The sequence below is a fragment of the Alligator mississippiensis genome, chromosome 1 (assembly GCF_030867095.1).
Source record: "Alligator mississippiensis isolate rAllMis1 chromosome 1, rAllMis1, whole genome shotgun sequence".
Classification (NCBI taxonomy): Eukaryota; Metazoa; Chordata; order Crocodylia; family Alligatoridae; genus Alligator; species Alligator mississippiensis.
Genome location: NC_081824.1, coordinates 38,239,982 through 38,258,654, shown reverse-complemented (window position 1 = coordinate 38,258,654; position 18,673 = coordinate 38,239,982). Strand labels below are relative to the sequence as shown.

At 39.4% G+C, this 18,673-nt stretch overlaps 1 protein-coding gene across 1 annotated transcript in view; it reads left to right on the top strand.

The window, feature by feature from the left end:
* Positions 1-18,673, top strand: part of SNTG2 (syntrophin gamma 2) — a 625,784-nt gene that overhangs the window by 543,288 nt on the left and 63,823 nt on the right. The window contains exons 13-14 of the mRNA XM_019492704.2: positions 5,952-6,023; positions 10,456-10,665. Of these exons, the coding sequence (XP_019348249.1) occupies positions 5,952-6,023; positions 10,456-10,665 (282 nt within the window). The remainder of the gene's footprint in view (positions 1-5,951; positions 6,024-10,455; positions 10,666-18,673) is intronic.

The window sequence follows — 18,673 nt, the reverse complement described above, 5'->3', positions numbered from 1 at the left end:
TATCTAGCTGGGGTCATCTAGACCCAGCACTCTTTCCTGCTTATGCAGGGGGTCGGACTCGATGATCTATTGAGGTCCCTTCTGACCCTAACATCTATGAATCTATGGGTTTAGTGGGGTCCATCAGGATCGTGACTGCGCAGCAACTTGAGGGCAGCCTCCCTATCTATTACCTTAACAAATAAGATGTGGCAGATGAGTCTAGAAGGCACCCGCAGGGCAAAGCTGATACAGTCAAGGAGCACTAGAGGCATCAAGGCCAGCCCTGGGGACCCTGCACTGTGACACCTTGGCTTAGATTTTTAATTCTAGAAAACTAAAGGTAGATGCACTGAAATAAGTGGCCTGTTTTGTTGTTTTGTTTTGTTTTGTTTTTTAAGTGCTGAGCACCAAGCAGCCCAAACGAGAGTCAGAAGAACCTGTTGAACAGTCAACACTTTTGAAACTTGGGTTACTTATTTCAGTGCTTCATTATGGACTTGGAATTCTATCTTGTATTCTTGTTCTGAAACCTTGGCCCTCTTATATTATATCTCTGTCCATGGGTGCTGATAACACCTTTTTACATCAATTTACCGAGCGTGTTATTTACCTGCCTCTTCTAAATTGTTAATAAAACTAGTCAAAAACCTATGCATGCTTGCACGCACACACCAGACTTTGAACTTATATATTCAGCTTGCTAGAGAATTGTTTATATACCAAAAACATCCATCAATGGACATCTTTATACCAGTGTTTAGTGTATATAACTAATACATTTAAAATAACTCTGGTTGTATATAACAATATTAAACAAAAGAAGACTTAACACACATGGTTAAATACCACTATCTTCAATTTGACACTTGGAGTATTTCTATTACCTTTTCTGTAGTCTTTCATACAATTCTGAATTTGCATGACTGACAGTATTTGAGTCCAAACCTGAATGAAGCCATTCTGACTGTATGTTTTTGTGACACTTTCTTAAGTACACATTAAAATATAATATTTGCTACTTTCCATTAATTTTAGTAAACTGCAAAATTACTGTAACATAAGAATTATCCAGGAAGGTAAATGGACTAAGAGAATACTTTAATGCCCTAATTATTCCAAATACAATACAACTATTTACTAACTACACAATAATGAAATACATATTATAGGATACTAACTTTCCCTAAACAATTAAGCTTGCTCTAGCAGAGCTGCATGGGGGCTGCAGTCAGTCTGGGACAGCAGCAGAGGAAGCAGACAGATGGGGTCGCTGTGGCCATGCCCCTTTTTTTGCGGCTTGACCAGCACTGTGCACACTGCTAGGGAGTACCCCACCTTCTTGGGATGTTTGCCTACCATTATCCGATAGTATTAAGGTTGAATTCTATCCCAGAGAAGGAAGCCAGCTTTACCATATGAGCTGTCTTTTTACCAGTCCAAAAATAATCAGCTATGGCCTGGAGCGAGGCCTCTGAGGCCTGTAACAGGGCGTCCTCTGACCCCTGCCTCCAGATTGATTAAATGCTCCTGCTGTTAATTCTTCACAGACAGGAGGTAAACAGAGTACTTTCTCAGTCAGCTTCCAGGAATTTACCATAATCCATCAGTCACAAAAATAAAGAAATACAGGCAGGTGCGCCCCTCACCCCCTGCCACCACCTCTCTCCAGTGTAGGGTTCCTCCCTTCACTACTTCCTTTGTCCTTTCAGGTCCTCCTCTGCTTATTGCCAGCCTATCAGCACTGGTTGCTGGTCTCCAGCCATGGCATGTCTGCCCAGTATTAAGGTGAATTGCCTGTGGTGAGCTGAGGTTAGGTGCTTCTGACCTGAGGGTATGAATCACTCAGGATGTCCTGTCCCTGCTTCAGTGGTCCTGAATAGGGCCTTTCCCTCTAAGGAACTCTGGTGGGCAGTGCATCAGCCAGGACAGCTGTGGTCTGACCTTTTAAGGGGCCAGACTACAGCTGTCCTGGCTGATGCACTGCACCAGGCATCCCTGTCACCCATCCCTTCACTTCTGGGCCTACCTGTACCCCTGCCTGGGGAAACTTGTAAGGTAAGGGGAGTGGGGTAAGGGGATTATCCCCTTCATGCCCCTAGACCTACTTTGGGGCTTCCTGGGAGTACTGTGCTGGCACCAGCTCTCCTGCTGTCCTGCTCTAGCTGCCACTGTGGCTCATCCCATTGCTAGTGAGGCAGCTTCGTTCCTGGGAGCTGAGGTGAAGGGAGCAAGTGGAGATTTCCACACACCCCCTTCCCCCCAACCATAGTCCCCCTTTCTGCACCTGATCCTGATCTGGTGAGGAACACCTTGGAAGACAAGGCAAGGAGGAGGAACCCACATGCTGCCACCACTGCTGCTGTGCCAAGCTGAGCCCAGTCCCTGTACAGCCCAGCTGGAGGAGTACAGGAGCTTCCCTGGGATGTGGGGGAGAGCAGTGACACTGGCAGATGGGATAAGGGAGGGGAAGTGGAAAGGGAGGGGAAGAGACATGCCTCTGAGCATGGAGGGGAAGGGAAGTGGATAAAATTCTTACTTGCTTTGGGGACTAAAGTCCCCAGCTTCTGCTCCTACCATGTGGTCAAAAACTGGTTGTGGCTACACCACTGAACATCTAGATTCACCCCTCCTACTATCACTGATTTTTAGCATAACAGTGACCTAGAGATTACATTTAATTTAGAAATACTTTGATAATTATGAGGAGATAGCAATAAGTAATGTCATCTGGCTCTTTTGGATTACAACACTTTTGTATTGTGTTTGTTTCACTGCCTCAACCTTCATAATGTTATTGGTATTCTCATGATGCCCTTGCATACTGCAATTTTTCAGAATACTCCAGTATATAATCTTAAGTATTCTTGTTTTCTTTTGACAGACAGAAAAAAGTTCTCGCTTATGTAAGTGGTGTTTGTGGTATATATTGGGCCCAGAATCTCAGTTTCAAAGTCATGGAAGGTTGTCAGCATGAAAGAGAACCTAAGGGTAATGGGGAGTGAACTTAAAGATGGAGAGTGAAGATTTGGCAAGAGAGAAAAAAGTTTAATCTTGAAGAACCAAACCAAGACATGATCAAATGCAGTTACTGCCAGGAAGGACAGCAGCTTCATTATTAAGTGCAAGCACACAAATAAAAATGTTTTTGCTTCTTTGCCCATCTGATCACAATTCCTGCCTGAGCATGTTCAAATGAGCCATTAGAAATTAAACAATTTAGATTAACTTTTAAAACAATTGAAAACCATACCAGTTCAAGGTTGTACAAGTGTGTATCCACCTGGCAGCTGCCTGCTTTACAAACGAATTACACTGTTGAGGGTACCTAGAAAAGGGGCTAGGGACCCCACATCCCACCATGTTTTGCAGGCTTTTCAGCCTGCCAGGAGACAGGTGGCAGTACACAGAGCTGCATTGACTGGCTGCAACTCAAGGCAGCTACACCCTCACTCCTAACAACACCCCTTCCCTCCTAGCCTGCCAGCTCTCAGACTGTTAAACAGCAGACCCATAGGGGTCTGCAGTCTTTTGAAGCAGGGGCTCTGACCTTGGAGTGGGGGTTCTTTCACCACAGTGATCCTGGAGTTCTAGCCACAGGAAGCCCCAGTTTCACCAGCACTCTGGGCTCTCAACCTCTGCCCAGGAGATAATCATGCAGCATGGGGCTGAAGTTATGGGGCTCTGAAGTGCTACAAGGGAAGGGGTAGATTTCCCCCTGTGGCACTTTAAAGCCCTGTGCTTGCAGTCCCATACTTGGGACTGCAGGTACCAGCTTTGATGTGCCCATGGAGTGCTGGCATGTCTGGGGGGTGGGATGTTGTGGGTGGCTTTCTCCTGCCTGCTCGTGATCAGGCGGGGAGGTGTTTAACAGATGGCAGCCCAGCCCCAGGTTTTAACAGGTTTTCCCAGGTGCAGATAGAGGAACCTGGGTGCAGACAGAAGAACAGCTCCCCATTGTAAGTCATGGTGCTTTGCAGGAGACTGCAGCCAGTCTCCCCTAGCAACTCCCCTCCTCCCTCCCAGCCCCAGTGCTGTTTTCAGAATGGGAGGTGGGGAATGGAGCAAAGGGAGCTCTTTCTGGGGGTTCCCCAGCTGGTGCTGGAGAGTGGGGTGAGTGGGTTAGAGCCCTCCCACCTTCAGGGTGGAGAGGGAGCTTCAATCCACCTGCTCCACCCTCCAACACTGACTGAAAAAACCGAGACCAAGCTCCCTCCATTCCCTTTCCTTTCTCCCATTCTGAAAACAGCACCAGGGCTGGGAGATAGTTCAGACACAAGTTACTGCAGTCATGCCCACATGCAATGAGGGTTCAGATTTTTGTGGGATCAGGCCCTTTTAAAGTGCTCTGTAGCCCGCAAACTTCTGTTTGGTCATGGCTATAGTGCACTTTCAGGGTCCAGATCAGGCAAAAATTGTCACTTCTTTCTGCACCTTTGGAATCAACCCATCTAGGGTTAAGCTGATCTAAATTCCAATCTGTACAGACATTCAGAGGGGTTAAATCAGGCAAAAAAAAATGCCCAGCCTGATCTAATTTAGTTCAGAGCACACCCCAAGAACTAGGAAAGGCCAGTTGCTTTCCCCAACCCCAAGGCTGCAATTTTTACACCCCACCTCACCCTAACCAGGCTATTTTTAGACCTGCTAACTCCTCACCCCTCATGCCTAAAGACACAACCACCCCCAAAGACCCACTAACCACCCTCCCCAAAGTATAACTGGTTTCTATGTGCACTCCAAACGTACAGAAGGTGAAGCTAAACTGCAACTCACCTCCTGAATTTAATTAGGATAGTTCAGCGTCACCTCTGAGTAAACATATTAAATGGTTGCACCAGATTTAGCCCCACTGTGCTAAGTCTACTCTCCTCACCGCTTACAACATTGTGAATATTGTGTCTGTCCATGCCTCTAATTCAGCAAGTTACCCAAAACCATGGCCCTGCCTGTTATAAAATGAGGCAGCATGTGAGATTAGATTATAACTATTAAGCAAGTACTTTGATGACAGTACACAGTTCCTTGACTTGAGGCACTGTAAATATGTGCGCCTTAAGGCAGGTGTGTCAAATTCATCTGGCCCTATGGGCTGGAGGAGGATCTCTGGGCCAGATCCAGCTAAGCTGGAGCCAGTGGCTAAAGCCAGTCCAGTGGGGCACTGCATGCAAGCAGTCAATGTGTCAGCCTCAACAGGGGCTTGTGCCACAGGTAGCACATGGGCTGGACCTGATGCCACAAGCACCACCTATGGCCCGTGGAACTGGCACCCCCACATGACTGGCCCTGAGCCAGTTCATGGCACGTGCTACAGGCAGCACAAACCATGAAGCAAGTATGCCTGCCTGCACATGGTGCCCCACTGAACCAAACCAGCTCACTGGCTCCAGCACAGTCAGATCCAGCCCATTCAATGCCCCAATGGACAGCACTGTGCACCAGTTGCAGTGCACATGGATGGCCTGGGGCCTGAGCCTAAGTGGCCCCAGAGCCAGTGCACAGGGTTGGTCTGGTGTGGGTGCTGCATGCGGGTGCTGCATGCAGCTCCTGCCCCACAATGACCTGTGCCACAAGCAGTGCCTGAATCAAGCCTCTGTGCCATAATGGCTCCCGAGACTGCAGGCCATATGTTTGACACCTCTTGCCTTAGGGCACTGTAAATTCAAAGTAACTGATTTTACTAAAGAGATGATTAAGCAGTTTCCTTTGTGCAAAAGTGGTTTTAGAGGAATGCAATAAAATGTAATATATTTTAGCTTCAATAAGAATTCAGTGAATGCCTCATTAAGAGACATATACCAGATGTAATAGATCACATATTACATCTGATACCTGATATTACAGTAATACACAAATTGTAACTGGCTGGGGTTTTCATTTACGTGTGTAAAAGGACAACCATCAATGACATTTCTTTAGGTGTTCTGAATCTTTACAATAATATGACCCTTTAAACTTTTTTGGTATTGCAGGTGAGCACACTAGACTGGGTACGAGCTGAAAAAATCTATAACCTCTGTGAGGTTCTGTTTAAAGTTCACAAGGTAAGCTCCCTCAGAATGACTGATTGCATTATTTAACCAAGATAGTTTATAGTTTCCTAACATGAAACAACTTTTAATTATAGTTAAGTTTAATCTGAGTTATCAAGATCCAATCCACAGTCTAATGTTATAAAACCTGTTTGTAAGCAGTGACTATTACAGTTACCTATTTAAATATCATTCATTGTGGAAGTTGGATTGGTTTCTAAAAAAAGTCTAAACTATTTCTAAATTGCAGCAGTATTCATTCACATTTTAATGACTGGATGTACTGAAGCAAACTACAGTCTGTAATAAAGCCCGTATCTTACAAAGTTTTTTAGGTAGCAAAACCATTTTAGGGAGGTCCAACAACCCATACAGACACCCTCCAGCTAATTGGGTAAGTATGGTTGGCAAAGTCTTGCCAACTTTGACTCAGTTGCCAATCTCACTGCCATTCTTAAGGGGAGGGAATAGGACTCATACTTCTGCCCTTGCCTCTGTGGGTGGAGTGGAGAAGATCTCCTTCACTGCCACTCCAAAAAACAGGCTGGCTGAAAATGTGGAGGTGGGCCATCACAGATTAGTAAGAGCTACTAAAGCACAGCCATGTTAGGATGTGTGATTATCTGATGCTGTCTCCATCAGAGAACTTGCAAAATCTAACTAGAACTGTTAATGGAACAGAGCATAAAATGTGTCCCAAGTTATTGATTCTATCCCTTGATCCTTTTATAAAGCAGTAGTGAGACTAAAAAATGGATAACAATGATGTAGATATGCAGGAAGCCTTTTAAAAGAGATGTGGTGTGTGTTTTTTTCTCATCAGAATATTACCACTTGCTAATTTTATACTCTGTCCTTCCTTTCATATTCTGGCAAGGTTAATTTCAAGGACAACCATCTTGAAAGCAAATTCCATGGTTATATTTTCATTAACAAAAACAAGTAGGAAATAAGCTACCCAAGATTCAACTGTTAATGTTCTTGACATTTTAATAAATGAATGCTTAATTGTCAGTCTTGGTGAATACATTAACTAAAACACAAAAGCCCAAATGCAGCACTTTAAACCTCTTTTCTGTTGACACTTTAGTATAAATGATAATGAAGACAACTTAGCAAATCATTTAAGATGGGGGGGAAATTTAGTATCTGGATCAGTCTAAAGTTTCTGTTACAGTATAAGGTTGTCAGCCTTATAGCAATATGGAAACTGCAGTGTGAGTAAAGGTGTATTCAGAGGCCAAATTAGGACCAACAACAATGCTGTTAGGGTAAGTAAAATATAAGTTAGTACCTAGTTTTTAAAACCTAGATATATTTTCTTATCTAACCCCAGATATTACATTACAGAAGTTAAAATGCACTTATAGAGATTATAGTTCCAAACAGTAAGGGTGTTTTGACAATTATTTGTGTATATGTTAGTGTTTGCATTGCTTACATGGTGATTGCATACACACAATTACTGTATATCACTTATGTGGTAGTAACAACCATATAAATAAAGCTTTTTATTATTTTCTTATTAGATTTATATCCCAGTGTATCCCAAAGGCTCAAAGATGCTTACAATAAACAACCCACAGACAGGATTCCCCAAACAACTCCCCAGAACCCCAAAACTCCTGCTCCTTCCTACCCCTCAAACGCTGCCTCCCTGCCCAAAGCCCCACAAAATAAAACCCTCCCACCAGTCCTGACCATGTCTCTGAACCACCACTCACATTCGGTTACAAAAAACTCTTTTTCACTCCATCCCCTGCTTGCTGACTATGCAGTCCCACAGCCTTGCCTCAGTCACTAGGGAGATCCTTCACCCTCCCCAAATATCCCTTCCAATCTTGCACCTTATCTCCTACAGAGGGGCTGCAGGATGCTGCACTGCTTCTCCAAAATAATTCTAACTCTCCCTCTCCCTCACAACATATGCAACACTGAATTGTAAAGACCCCTAAGAAAGGAACAAAAGAAAGGTCTTTAGTCCCTGCCAAAGGGCAACACCCAAGAGTGCCCTTCATTGGTGCCCCAGGGCAGTGTCCATCCATGGAAGCCTGCTGGTTTTGTAAGGCCTGCAGACCAGCAGGGTTCTTCTGCCTCCTTTTAGTGGCTATGCTGTTGTTCCTAGGACTATCCAGTCTCAAATTGTCCATCCTGATCCACATCTCCAACTATTGGAACTAGTGTCTTCTCCACAGTACTTACCTGGAGTCCAGGAGAGTGGAGCAATGGGAATTATAGTCTTTTATTTCCAGCTAATGTCAGAATATAGTGAATAGGACTCTATTTACAAATTATTTTATGTTCTTTCCAGCTTTGCCCCCATGTCAAACAAAAATAAACTGAAGATGGGTCTTGAATAATAAGGAAGTCTAGAATGCTAATATGATTTCAAATTAGTAAAACAGATTTTTTTTTTAATATTTGACATTTAGTTATAGAAGCATCTTATATATTTTGCAAACTATAGCTGGACATTAGGAGTAATTGTGTAATCTAGTTTTGCTTTTCTCTGGATGCATATTAATTAATAATCAAATGAAGATCACAGTAAAGTTTGTATTAAGTGTTATTTAAGTTCACTAAAAAGATTAGTATATGAATCTCTTCCTTTCCTAAATAAAAAGAAAATAAGATTCTCTTTCTATTACTCATTCACTGAATGATGGCAGGGATCTCTTTTCACTCCATAAAGTTGCAGAGTTCTCTTGTTAGATGTTGGGGAATCTCTGAACGGCTTTATTGCCATTCCCAGGCTTAATTCACAAAGTAGATGGCAAACTCTGGCATTCCCAGCATGTTAGCACAATGTAAACCAAATATAATTGAACAAAAGTTCTTAATAAGCAATGAAACGTCCCTCCTGCTACTGCCTGAGTACATGGACTCACATGTTTGGATTTAAAGTGAAAAGCTAAATAAATAAAACCATTGGGCATGCTTCCAAAAACAAACAAACCCCCCCCAATCTTTTAAACCAGAATGCATTGCCTGAAATGGATGCTCTCTTAAAAAAAAAAAAAGTGCATCTTTTCCAAAAACATTTTCATTTGTGTAGGGTTTTTTGTTGTTGTGTATAGACTTTTTAAGTTTTAAAACAGGTAGTGGATAACATTTCTGTAACAGAAAAATTGAATCAATCAGTGCCTTGATTAAGCAGGAACCTAAAAAGGGGAAAGTAATTAGTTGGATTTATTCCTAGTAAACTCCACTGACTTTAACTGGCTTATACCATATAGATATGTTCAAATCTCTTAGGTGAAAGGATGCTTTTATAAAGACATCTGTCCATCATATTGCATATAGTGTACAACTAATGTTTATTTTAAGCTAATAAATGAAATATTTTAATTTAAAAAAACTTGTCCAGTTTTCAGTTATACAGTATTGCCAATTCTCATGATTTTTGTCATTGTTCTTAAGGTCTACACTTCAGGAATATGAACAACTGAGCTCTGTCTTTTATCTATATTGATATATAGATAAAAGAAAGAGCTAAGTTTTGCACATTTCCAAAGCGTACACTTTAAGAACACCAAAAAATCATGAGGTGGCAACACTGGTTATATGAATTCAGATATTTATATCAAAGCTTTTGTATCAAACATTCAATAAAATACTCACAAGTTGTCTTTTCAGTTGTTTAGAAAAGTATGAACTCATATGTGTCCCTATAAAATAAAATATGTAGATATGTAAGTACCCTTCCAAGTAGGTGCCTAGAGAAAAGGTGAAAATGATCAACATGTATTTATTTTTCTCCTTTATTCACAGTTCTACAGCTAATAAGTACTGTACTTCTCTCTCTCTGCAGCTTGAAGGCTGAGGACTTTGGTTCATTAGCTGTATGTTTGTAGCCCTTCTTGAGGAATTCCTTTTACCATTTCTTGGCTTCTAAAAAAACTCAGTTATGGTAACCAGTCTTATGAAGATGGATAAGGGATTTATGAAGCTCTGATCCAATTCTGTACTCTTTAACCTAATGATACCATCTCAGAATTGCTTTAAAATGCCACAAGCCCTTCAGGATGTTTTAGGTCACTGTCCCTAACGAGATCCTTGCCCTTGTCCTCATGCCTTCTCAGTAGAAATTGTACTTCTTATATTTAATATCTGGGGTTACATTGCTTGCCAGTGTTTTTAAAATTACAGAAATACCTGGATTGGATTAAATGATAAAATGAGGAAGTCTGCTATCAGTAGCCTGGACAAATACTAAATGATTCTCATACTGTAGCTCTGAGATGGATAAGTATTATCACATCAGTTTTAGGGGTGGGTTAATTAAGATACAGAAAGGCTCAAGTTGACAATAATTCAATCTCAGGGCTAAGAACAAAGCCCATATGTCCTGATCCTGAGTTACTTGCTCAAACTAGAAGACAACAATGCTTAATCATATATTTGTTAGTAGTTGAAAAATCACATACTAAAATTTGTCTTTCAGCTCTGGCTTGCTGATGATTGCTGGCTGCAAGCAAAGTTATATTTAGGTATTCATCAAGACTATGATCTTGAAGACCCGAGACCATACTGTTTCAGTGTCATGGTTGGACATGGCAAGAATCATTATTTCAATGTAGAGCTGGCCAATGAGTTAGCAGCATGGGAGAAATCATTTCAGAGGTCAATTTTCTTGGAAGTTCAAAGAACAGGGGTAAGTAATATATGATTTAAATACTGCATCTATTTAATTGCTTTTAATTAATTTTAAATGTCTTTAGATTTTTAATACTCTTATGGAAATTATTGTTCAAAGTGTCTATGGAAATTAATGTCTAAATCGTATGATATAGAGGAATCCATCATCATGTAAACATTGATTAGTCTATAAGTTCATACTCTATCTCATATGAAAAATAGTTTTTATATGAACACCTAATTATTATAACAGTTACCTTAATAATAATAAATGAAAAATAAATACATTTTCTTATTGAAATCAGAAAAATGAACCTGGTTGTTAGCCTTCTAAAAGGTTAATCTTCAATTAAAAAAGGACTGAGTGTTCACATTCGGAAAGGGGTTTAGTAGAGGTGATATGGCATGTTATCTTGCATAACATTTAGGCCTCAGTGCCAAACAGTAATTAAAGCAGACAAGGTTATTTGGGTAAAAGTGATATCTTTTATCAGACTAACAAAATTGTTGGAAAAAAGTTCTTTGCAAGCTTTCAGGCACAAACACCCTTCTTCAGGCATAAGGAGAGTCTGCTGCTGCCATATGTTCTCCATGGTGGAATAGAAACCAATATGCAAAATGCAGGTCTGTAAAAATGCAAATGAGTGGCAGTGAGGATTAGAGGGAATGGGAGACAATAGGTGTGAGACAGGTGGGGGAGGTGGGGGAAGAGGGTAATGTTGAACTGGTGGTAGAATGTAGCGGGTAAAATGCAGATAGGTTAGCTGGGATTATCAGATGGCAGACTGGATTTATGGCACATTATAACCTATGTCCTAGATGATTTTTTGTATCTAATTGATTTATGAAGTGAAGGCCATAGGCTCATTTACAAAAGGTGACTAAAAAGAGTAGAAGATCAATGTTTATCTATAATCCTACCTCTCTCCTGTTTTAAGTGACTCCCTGCAGCCCCCACATTACCTATTTCTCTTAATACAGGATCACCATGTGAAACTTCTACTTAGACTTATATGTCATAGCACCAGAGAAGGAGGAGGCCACATTTTTGCCCAAGTTCCTAGTGTTTAGAATACTTGTACAGGAAGAAAGAGAACTGAGTTTTAGGTTCCTTCACGTAAGGGAGGTTCAAACATCTTCTTCCCAGGAAAGTGGCCTTACCACTAAACTGTCACTTTAGAGTAGGCTAAGAACACTCTCTGTCCTGCTGAAACTGGGTCTCTAGACAACCAAGTGAACAGGATTTATGAGCTCAGGAGATGAGCAAGCCATTAGCTCAGGTTCCTGCCCTTAGATGATAGATGCATATTGCACTAAAAGGTTATTGGGAAAGAATACATAAACAGCGTCAGTAGCACAGCCTAGAACCAAAGGCCTATTCTTCAGGATACTGCCCTTCGTACTATGATACAGAACCACATTACTTTTTATTTGGTCTTCTTCAGGCTGCATGAATCTTGTGCTCCTGACTGCCCAGTGGCATTGTTTCAGCAGGAGGTCTTTGGCACTTATACCTAAATTTTCTGCAAGACAGTATACCACATCATTCAATTAGACCTATGCAGAATATATTTGGGGCATCAGGCCCCTCAAAGACCTGTAGGAGCAGGGATGACTACTTTGTGAATCCCAAAGAGTTTTAAGAAGATTGAGATACTAACAGAAATCTCTCATTCAAAATGCCAAATAATTCGTACTGCCATGGTTACTATGGTTTTCAACACTATGGTCCATTTTTGCCTATGGACTTACACTTAACATTTGCCTAAACACCTAGGCAAGCTTATGCTAGATCACATGTTAGGGAGAAGACACTTTGGGCATCTTGACACATACTCCAGGGTGGGGGTGGAGCATTTTAATTGGAGTGGCTCCCGATCTTGGGAAGCACTCTAATTAAAACGCCTGCAGCATCTCATGCATTCAGTATTCCATGCTTCAAAATGGTGATGGGACACTTTAACAAAAGCTTGTTTAACTAGCTTTAGTTAAAGTGCCCCTACCACCATTTTGAAATGTGGGGACACTGAATACACATGACGCTAAGGCTGCTGTTGCATTCTAATTAAAACACGTCAGAGCAGGCTTCAGGTATTTCTATAGGTGCCCCTTAATTCCAACTAAAAGGTTGCTACACCACCTAAATCCCCTTTTCAGGCTGGGTTTTAATTAATTTACAAGATTCTTGATTTTTAAAATTGAGATACCAGATTGCATTTTGTTCTCATATTATGTATAGGTAATTGTAAATGAAATGTGACTCAGTTGATTTGAAACGGTTCAGCCAGTGTAAAATTGTTGCAAGATGAATTTAAAAGGTGCTGTGCTGAATGAGTAGTTTTTAGGTTATCACTGGTTTATCCATCTCAACCCACTTCTTTCCTTAGCTGTGACAATGCAATTTCTGTTCACTTGAATGGTAATTATCTTGGTGGTTTTGAAGACATGATTGGATGTATGGTTTTGGATGTAAGACTAACATCTTATTAAAAGAATGCTATTGTAATAAACGAACGGTAAAGTAATTGGTCATACCTAGAGGCCATATTCCAAGGTGCACAATACACGTGTCTAGCTACCATACAGACTCCTTCACCACTCCAAGACCCTAGAGCTTCCAGAAAACTAGTTCAGCCCTAAATGCAATTTAGCAGAGCCTCGATGCTAATCTAATAAATGCTGGTTTGCAATGGCCACAGGTTTTTATCCCAGATAGGAGCTGTAGAGTACATTCGCACTTCCTTAAGCCTCTAGTCCATCAGCATACACTATGTCTGATGGACAAGAAGCCAAGGAGTGGTTATAGAGTAAATTATACTGGGCTTCCGCTACTTAAGGCATAGGATCCCCCTATGCCAGGAAAATCTCCAGGCACTCGAGACAATTTTAGTCTCGTTTGGACCCTTCAAGTAGAACAATGGTAATAGAAATGTTGAAGATGCATGGTCCCTACACTCTATAGGGAAATATTATTCTTTAGATAAGTTTATTTAAATAAAAATAATGTCAGTAATTCTGAGGTATTTCCTTTCCTGAGATGGACTAATTTGTTAAGGATATTTTTTTTCTCCAAGCAATCTTTGAAAAAAAGTTATACACATTATAGATTTTTTTACTGTATAAACAATGGCATAAAATTTTCAAATTTCTTGCTGCCACAAGCTCAGTAATATTTTTTGGTCATTTTTTTTAGTTTTGGCTGCTAATTTTAAGTTAACTTCTGTGAGTTAATGTTGAACATCTGCTAGCATGTCTTTTAGCCAAGTATGTGCATGAAGATAAAAAGTTATCAAGTGACATACCTTATATGACATATTATATGACATCTTAAACTGCTGAGGGGGGTGGTTCAAAATGGGAAAAAAATTATAGTGGTTGCAGTGGAGAGTCAGGTTCATACAGAAGAGGCTGTTTTAAAATAGAGGAAAGGGAAACCAGCTTTCAGCAGATTTCTATTGTGTTTTATATTGAGGATTCACCATCCAGCAGATGGCTGACCCCAGAAACAGGAAGGGCTTACAAAAAATTCTAGGTAGGTACATCTTTGAAGTAAAACCAGTATATTTATTTATTCCAATAAATATGTGTTTCTATATTTCTGGGCATTGATTTCTTCCTTAAAAATTCTCAAAAGCTGGTTTGAAAACTGATTAGGATTCTGAGAGATACTAAGACTGTTCTCTGTGTATACTGGGCACATCTAGAGTAATCCCCCCATGTAAATTAAAGAAATAATAATTGGTTCCCTGACCAGCCACATAATTATCCTGTTTATTAGTAACATAAATAGCGTTCAGAGTAATTAGGGTGAAGACTAGCCAAGAGGAATTTGCTCTGTACCTAATTTAAAAACAGATAAATTGCTGAAGTGCTTATTGTTGAATCTCAAAATCTGATGCCCTTCTACAAAATTTTCTACAGGACTTTCTATGTTAAGAAGCAGTTATTCACTTCTTATATTTTTGTGCAACTATCTTTCTCATTTAAGTTCATCAAACTTCTAACCAAAAATAATGAAATAATAACAATCCTTCTCCCAGTCCTAGTTCAAGCCAATCAGACGCCTCCAGCATGACCATCCAATTAGAACCCTGATGGCAAGACCCAGGTTTAGTTTTATCCATCCCTCACTTATTTCCTTTCTCCTAGATATATACACTGCTTTAAACTACTGTTTTTTGTCTGAGATTAGGACATCCTGGGTTCCTTTGCAGCAATGAGAAACATGCAGGTTTTTCTGACTCCACACATTCCTGCTTTACTTGATAATGTAAACACTTAAAAAGTCAGATGCAAGAAGTGCCCTCAGTAGGATTGCCATCTCTTCAAAAGCATTTCAAGAGCAGCAGAGATGATTGCTCAAATGTTGCATAACATAAAAATGTTACTCGCAGTAAAAAAGGCTAAAGCATTTAAAGGATCACCATGTTTGAGACTGGTCTATCCCTAGGAATTTAGTATTTTCAATATTCATCTTATTGCAATGAACACAGTCTGAATTCACATACTGTTGTCCCAGATTCACACCCAGTGAGAGCAGATCAAACTCTGTCAGTCAGAATTTCAGTCATTCTTTTTAAATAGTACCTGTTTCTACTATCTATTCAGGTGTGGTAAAGAACTCTCTCTTTTAAGTAATAGCATATAACTTTAGCTTAGACACATATACACATCTACCTATACACTTGCTCATTTGCACTTCAGTTAAAACGTATTGGAGCAGACTTGATTAATCAGGTCTGCTCTGTGTTCTAATTAAAATATTCTAGCATTGCCTCATTATGCCTATTATGCCTCTGTGTATTTTCAAATGGCTTCTGGGGCACTTTAACTAAACCTCATTTAATGAGTGGCCATTTTTCAATGTGTGGGGACATAATAGATGTGACAATGAGGTGTCTTAGAGTGGCTCTACAGGAACTGCTCTGCTTAAAATGTGCCCTCCCCCCTTACCTCTGAGCATGTGTATAGGCAGTCATACTTTTCATTCTGATTATAAGGATAAGAATAAAGCTTATTGGGTGCATCTACATGAGACACTACTGTACAGTCATTACTGCATGTTTATTTAGTATTTGTATTGTCAAGTACTAAATAAATCGACAGGAACCAGAGTTACTGCATAGTAGTGCTGGTGAACGTCTTTTAGGTGATGCTACTGAGGAGTAGCCTAATAATACTGTGCAGTAGTATATTAGCACTGCCCATGCTGTAATATGCTACTGCACAGTCAGTATCTCATGTGGACACAACTGATGAGAAGCTTTGACTACATGCCTGGTGAAAAGGAACTGTATTTGATAAGGGATATTTATTAAGGGATATTGATAAGATGAATATCAATAGAAGGCTAGTAGCCTGTAGAAAGCCATCTTTGCTATGTTTACAACTCTATTCTGACAACAGTAGTAGTAATATGTACTGAAGGAATTTAAGTAGTATGATGGTATTTTTAAGGCCCCTATAAAATTGTTGGTCCACTTAGATCTTCAGAAATTGCAGATGCCGGCTGAGAGGAGGTACAGGGACTGCGGTGTCCAGGAAACCCAATAAAACAAAACCAGATTCCCTTAAGCAAAACACAAAGGAAAGTAGTAGCTCTTTGCAGACAAACTTATTGCACTGGAAATGTCTATATTCTATTGCTGAAAAATATACTGTGTTTACAAATGGGAGACTGGAGGGTAATTTAGACAGATGAGGGCATTAGTAGAAACCTTTCAAGTGAAATAGAGCTATTTCTACTTTCTTTCTTTTTTTTAAATACCTGAGGTTCTCATTCCAAAGGAAAACAATGCTATTATGAGAATTTTATTGTAAAGAATCCCCTTTGTATAGGAAATGATGGGATAGGGGTGAACTTCATTAGAATTTTAGGGATTCGTTGAAACCCCACAAATACCATCAAGCACCTCTTGCTAACACACAATAGTCTTACAAGTCTTTTCAGATGTATTTGCCTCTGATTTAACTACAAGCTTCTGATTTAACTACAAGTGTATTTAGCAAATCAAAGCTAATTAATATTAATGTATAATAGCTTCACTAAGATTTATTTATTAGTGAAGTAAAAGAGATACTTAGACCAATAATAGAAGTATCTAAAGTTGTCTTGTTTCCAAGTTTGGTGCCTCTTCCTATCTCCTTTACTGCTTCTAAGATATTTGCCCAGGAGTTGATTAGGTTGTGTTTTGCACTTACTGCAAATGAATAGCAGAAAGCAGAGAAAAGATTTAGCAGCCCATGAAAATTGTTCTTTTACAAGCATGGAAACTGTCAGGGACAGGTAATTTTGCAAGAATATCTGGGAAGAAAAGCATCTATTAGAATGTCCTTGAGATGCTTGTAGTTGGTGTTAGGGGAGAGAGATAAGGAAGTAACAAGTTCTCCCTCAGAGTTAACTAGAGACTTGGAGTTAAAGCTTAATGCAGATCCAAGGCAGGATTCATTTTCTGCTTCTAGATGTGCTGGAGGTACATAAAGAACTAGTAAGAATATGTGGGTATAATGGAAAAGATGTTAGAGTGGAGAAGGGAAGAATTAAAAATAAACTTTGATATCTTCAAAAAGTATTTTATTTTAATTTGCAATTAAACGTAAAAGTAGGGGACCCAGACATCCTATTTTAAAAAGCTGAGTCCCCTAACCCTTCTTCCTTCTAAAAGGAATCTTGATGACATCAACAACTGCTTTTCACAGTAACTTTATAAAGTAATAAAACAGGTACTTGAAGATATGGTATAAATAATATATACAGTGAATGCTATAGGAAAAAGTCATGAAGCAAATGAATCTGCTCCTCACAACCCTGAATAACTTGATTTCATAAATCATTTATATTGCTTGGTCAAAAAAAGTTATTTTATATAGGGTACTATACTGCATGTTAGGTCTGATCCTAGACCCTAGCTTAATGCACTTAGAAAGCTAGATTAAAGCCATCACATGTTAGCCCCTCTGTACTGTGTTATTACTTATGATGATGTAGTGCCAAAAGGGTAAAAGCTCCATTACTTTTTTTTCTCTTTGATGCTGTAATTCAACATTTTGGCACTTGTCACAAAATCATATAGAAGATCAGAGGAATTAACCTTGACTGTCAAAAAATTATAGTTAATATGTTCAGTCTAGTATTTTTCTCTACTATGTTAAAGGACAGTAAGATATCAACAGTTAGAAGTGTGTTCCCAGACTTTCCAATTTTGAACAAAAAGGATTTTTTCCCCTTTTTTATAAATATATATTAATTATAATAAAAGCTGTATAAAATATAAAATGATTATATTGTAACAATAGTATTGCAAATAGACTATTTCATTTCAATTCAAGGAAATAATCTATGCAACTACTTAGTAGAAGTACACAAGTCAGTCATAATGAATGACGTAATAATATGCTGAATTTAGCGCCTCTGCCTGTGGAAAATCTGTTAGTAGATCTCTACCTCTTGAGATTTTTATCTGTTGGTCTGAGGTTGATGCAATATAATTTTGTACATTTTAATGCTGTGCATTAAAAACACAGTTCTTGTAAGTGTAATGACTAGTCAATACTTGACATTTGAAGTGGGGCTATTACTTACAATTGGTTGCCTAAACTGGAAGTTGATTGTGTCAGTTCCTGGACTGGGTAAGTGTGAAAAAAAATATTGTGAGAATATTTGTAGATGCAAATTTAAAATTATCTTTCCATAAATATTTTATATGCAACTTAATATTTGCTTTCAATAAATATTGCTCTTGATCATGAAAATGACAAAATATAGTCAAAACAAATTTACTTACTATCTCTCCTCTGTTTTGTGCATTAGTTTAGCAGTCAGTACCATGTTATTTGCCAAAACTAGACTTCAGCCTTGCATGTCTCCACACTCTGTTCTAATCCAAAATAAAATCCACCAAACCCTTTCTGGTCCACTTCCTGTTCTTATTACTGCTAATTAATTTTATTCTCAGGTTCTGAGAGAGCACAAACCTGAAAGTTACATGCCCTATCTCTCCATAGTCCATGTTTTTCTGCCTCAG